At 41.0% G+C, this 2,164-nt stretch overlaps 1 protein-coding gene across 1 annotated transcript; it reads left to right on the forward strand.

The window, feature by feature from the left end:
* The first annotated feature begins 562 nt into the window (after positions 1 to 562).
* LOC108487169 (17.3 kDa class I heat shock protein) lies at positions 563 to 1,477 on the forward strand. Its single transcript, XM_017791438.2, has one exon. It carries the CDS (start codon positions 791 to 793, stop codon positions 1,259 to 1,261), a length of 471 nt encoding a protein of 156 aa, XP_017646927.1. The 5' UTR covers positions 563 to 790; the 3' UTR covers positions 1,262 to 1,477.
* Positions 1,478 to 2,164: the final 687 nt, after the last annotated feature.

The following is a 2,164-nucleotide window of genomic DNA, read 5'->3' on the forward strand; positions in this document are numbered from 1 at the left end:
GTCGACTTACCCCAGGACTAAAGAATGAGGATTGTTGAGAACAAAAATTGCAACGTGGCATTGCCGGAGTAGACAGGTGGCAAGTTCTCGAGGAAGGGAAGGCATATCGAACAGAGATGTTCAGACACATTAGTGAGGGAAATCCCACCGATGTTCTTGCTGGCCTCTTATTTGCTTCATCAAAGAATCGACAAACTTTGTCTACACATGCAGCAGCAACTACAAACCTCATCAACGTGATAATAAGTATAAACTTGGATTTTCCTCATTCAGTGGATGGACCTAATGACAATGGTCTCATCTATCTACCCACTTCACATGGACGACGATGAAGCTGAAATATGGTGTAAACCCAAGGTCCAAGCCCAATTTGATTGATATACTTAGAAGGACTTCAAATGAAGGTCATTTCAGTTTTTATTTAGGCTCAAGTCTTCCATTTATCTGTTTAAAAAGCCCATAGAGAAAATGAAAATTCAGGAATGTCCCAGAATAGAAGTGATCTAGTCATGTCATTGGAACAGGCGTTTGGATAAATGTCCTAGAAAATTATTTAAACCTAAAATAGAATAATCTTCTCAACACTAGAATTCTGAAGAAAACAACCAAGAAAAAGGAAAAGAAAAAATCTTGAGACGACTAGAATTTTCCTCAAGTCCTATAAAAACCCCACTCCAGGTGCTCGTAAGTATTCAGACAAGCAAAGCATACAAAAACCAAGACGAGTCTCACAATCTCCCAAAATATCATAATCCAATTTTCCTGTTAATCCCAGTTTTCTATTGTGAAAATGGCTATGATTCCAAGCTTTTTTGGCAGCCGCCGCAGCAATGTCTTTGATCCTTTCTCTCTTGATGTATGGGATCCTTTCAAGGACTTCCCCCTTTCTTCTTCACTCACCTCACAAACCCCGGAAACCTCAGCGTTTGTGAATACCCGAATTGACTGGAAAGAAACCCCAGAAGCGCACGTGTTCAAGGCTGATGTTCCGGGGCTTAAGAAAGAAGAGGTCAAAGTGGAGGTTGAAGATGACAGGGTGCTTCAGATAAGCGGAGAGAGGAACATGGAGAAGGAAGACAAGAATGACACATGGCATCGCGTGGAACGTAGCAGTGGGAAGTTTATGAGGAGGTTCAGGTTGCCTGAGAATGCCAAGATGGATCAGATCAAGGCTTCCATGGAAAATGGTGTGCTTACTGTCACTGTTCCCAAACTGGAAGTGAAAAAGCCCGATGTCAAGGCTATAGACATTTCTGGCTAAACGATTGAACTTTGGTTTCTAAACCGTGTCTTTTAACACTGCCAGATCAGAGTTCAGTTCCCACTATGCGCGATCTATACTATATGTGTGTTTACGTATGTATGTATAAAAGTTTTAAATAACGTTGTGATTTGTAATGGTCTTCGTTTTGTAGTTTGGTCTTTTATGTATCTGTAATCAAAATAAATATCTCAATTTTATACATCTGTTTGCGAAGTTCTGTTTTTTCTCAGATTGAATACCTTATGCCTTGACTTATGCCCTTTATAAACTTTCTTATGACCTTTTCCCCTTCGATAGTCTCCGAAAAGTTGCTGATAAACAATTCCAACTCGCGCAAATATTTTCCGGGGTTGAGTTCTAGCGGCAGTGGCTCCAAAAAGAAAATCTGCCATTGCTTTAAGAGTCGACACTTTGGGGTGCGCATTTCACTGTTAGTCCTTTTTCTTCAGTAACCTCATTGTGAAATCTTCAGGCAACAACTTGCCCGAGCACCGAAATGGAGGGCCTCTTTGTTGTTCCTCAGCCATTTCCCATGAGAGTCGTTCTCATATAAAACTGAATTAGGAGCTCTGTTTCGTCAAGCCACTATCTGCACCTTCTATATCCTCTTCTAATAAACTGCTAGCAGCAGGTGGAACAATAGCATTGTTCGTTGTGTCTGTAGCCACGGTGTAAGATTTTAGCTACAATATTGAAGCTGCTCGCTGTTCTGCAAGTAAAAGATCAGTGACATGGCGTCTTTATCCAGTGTAAATTTTAGCTATAATATTGACGCTCAGCGACACAAATATTAAGGAAATATACCTTGCGAGGGCATATAACCTCTTGCTGGGGTTGTGGAAATGAATGCTATGTGAGTAGATGGCAGCACTGGTGGATGCTTCGAAGCTAGCCTGCTTA

The sequence above is a fragment of the Gossypium arboreum genome, chromosome 5 (assembly GCF_025698485.1).
Source record: "Gossypium arboreum isolate Shixiya-1 chromosome 5, ASM2569848v2, whole genome shotgun sequence".
NCBI classification, from domain to species: domain Eukaryota; kingdom Viridiplantae; phylum Streptophyta; class Magnoliopsida; order Malvales; family Malvaceae; genus Gossypium; species Gossypium arboreum.

What these genes read in the sequence shown, in the direction of transcription:
- LOC108487169 (XM_017791438.2), top strand. Translation starts at nt 791, where the DNA reads ATGGCTATGATTCCAAGCTTTTTTGGCAGCCGCCGCAGCAATGTCTTT.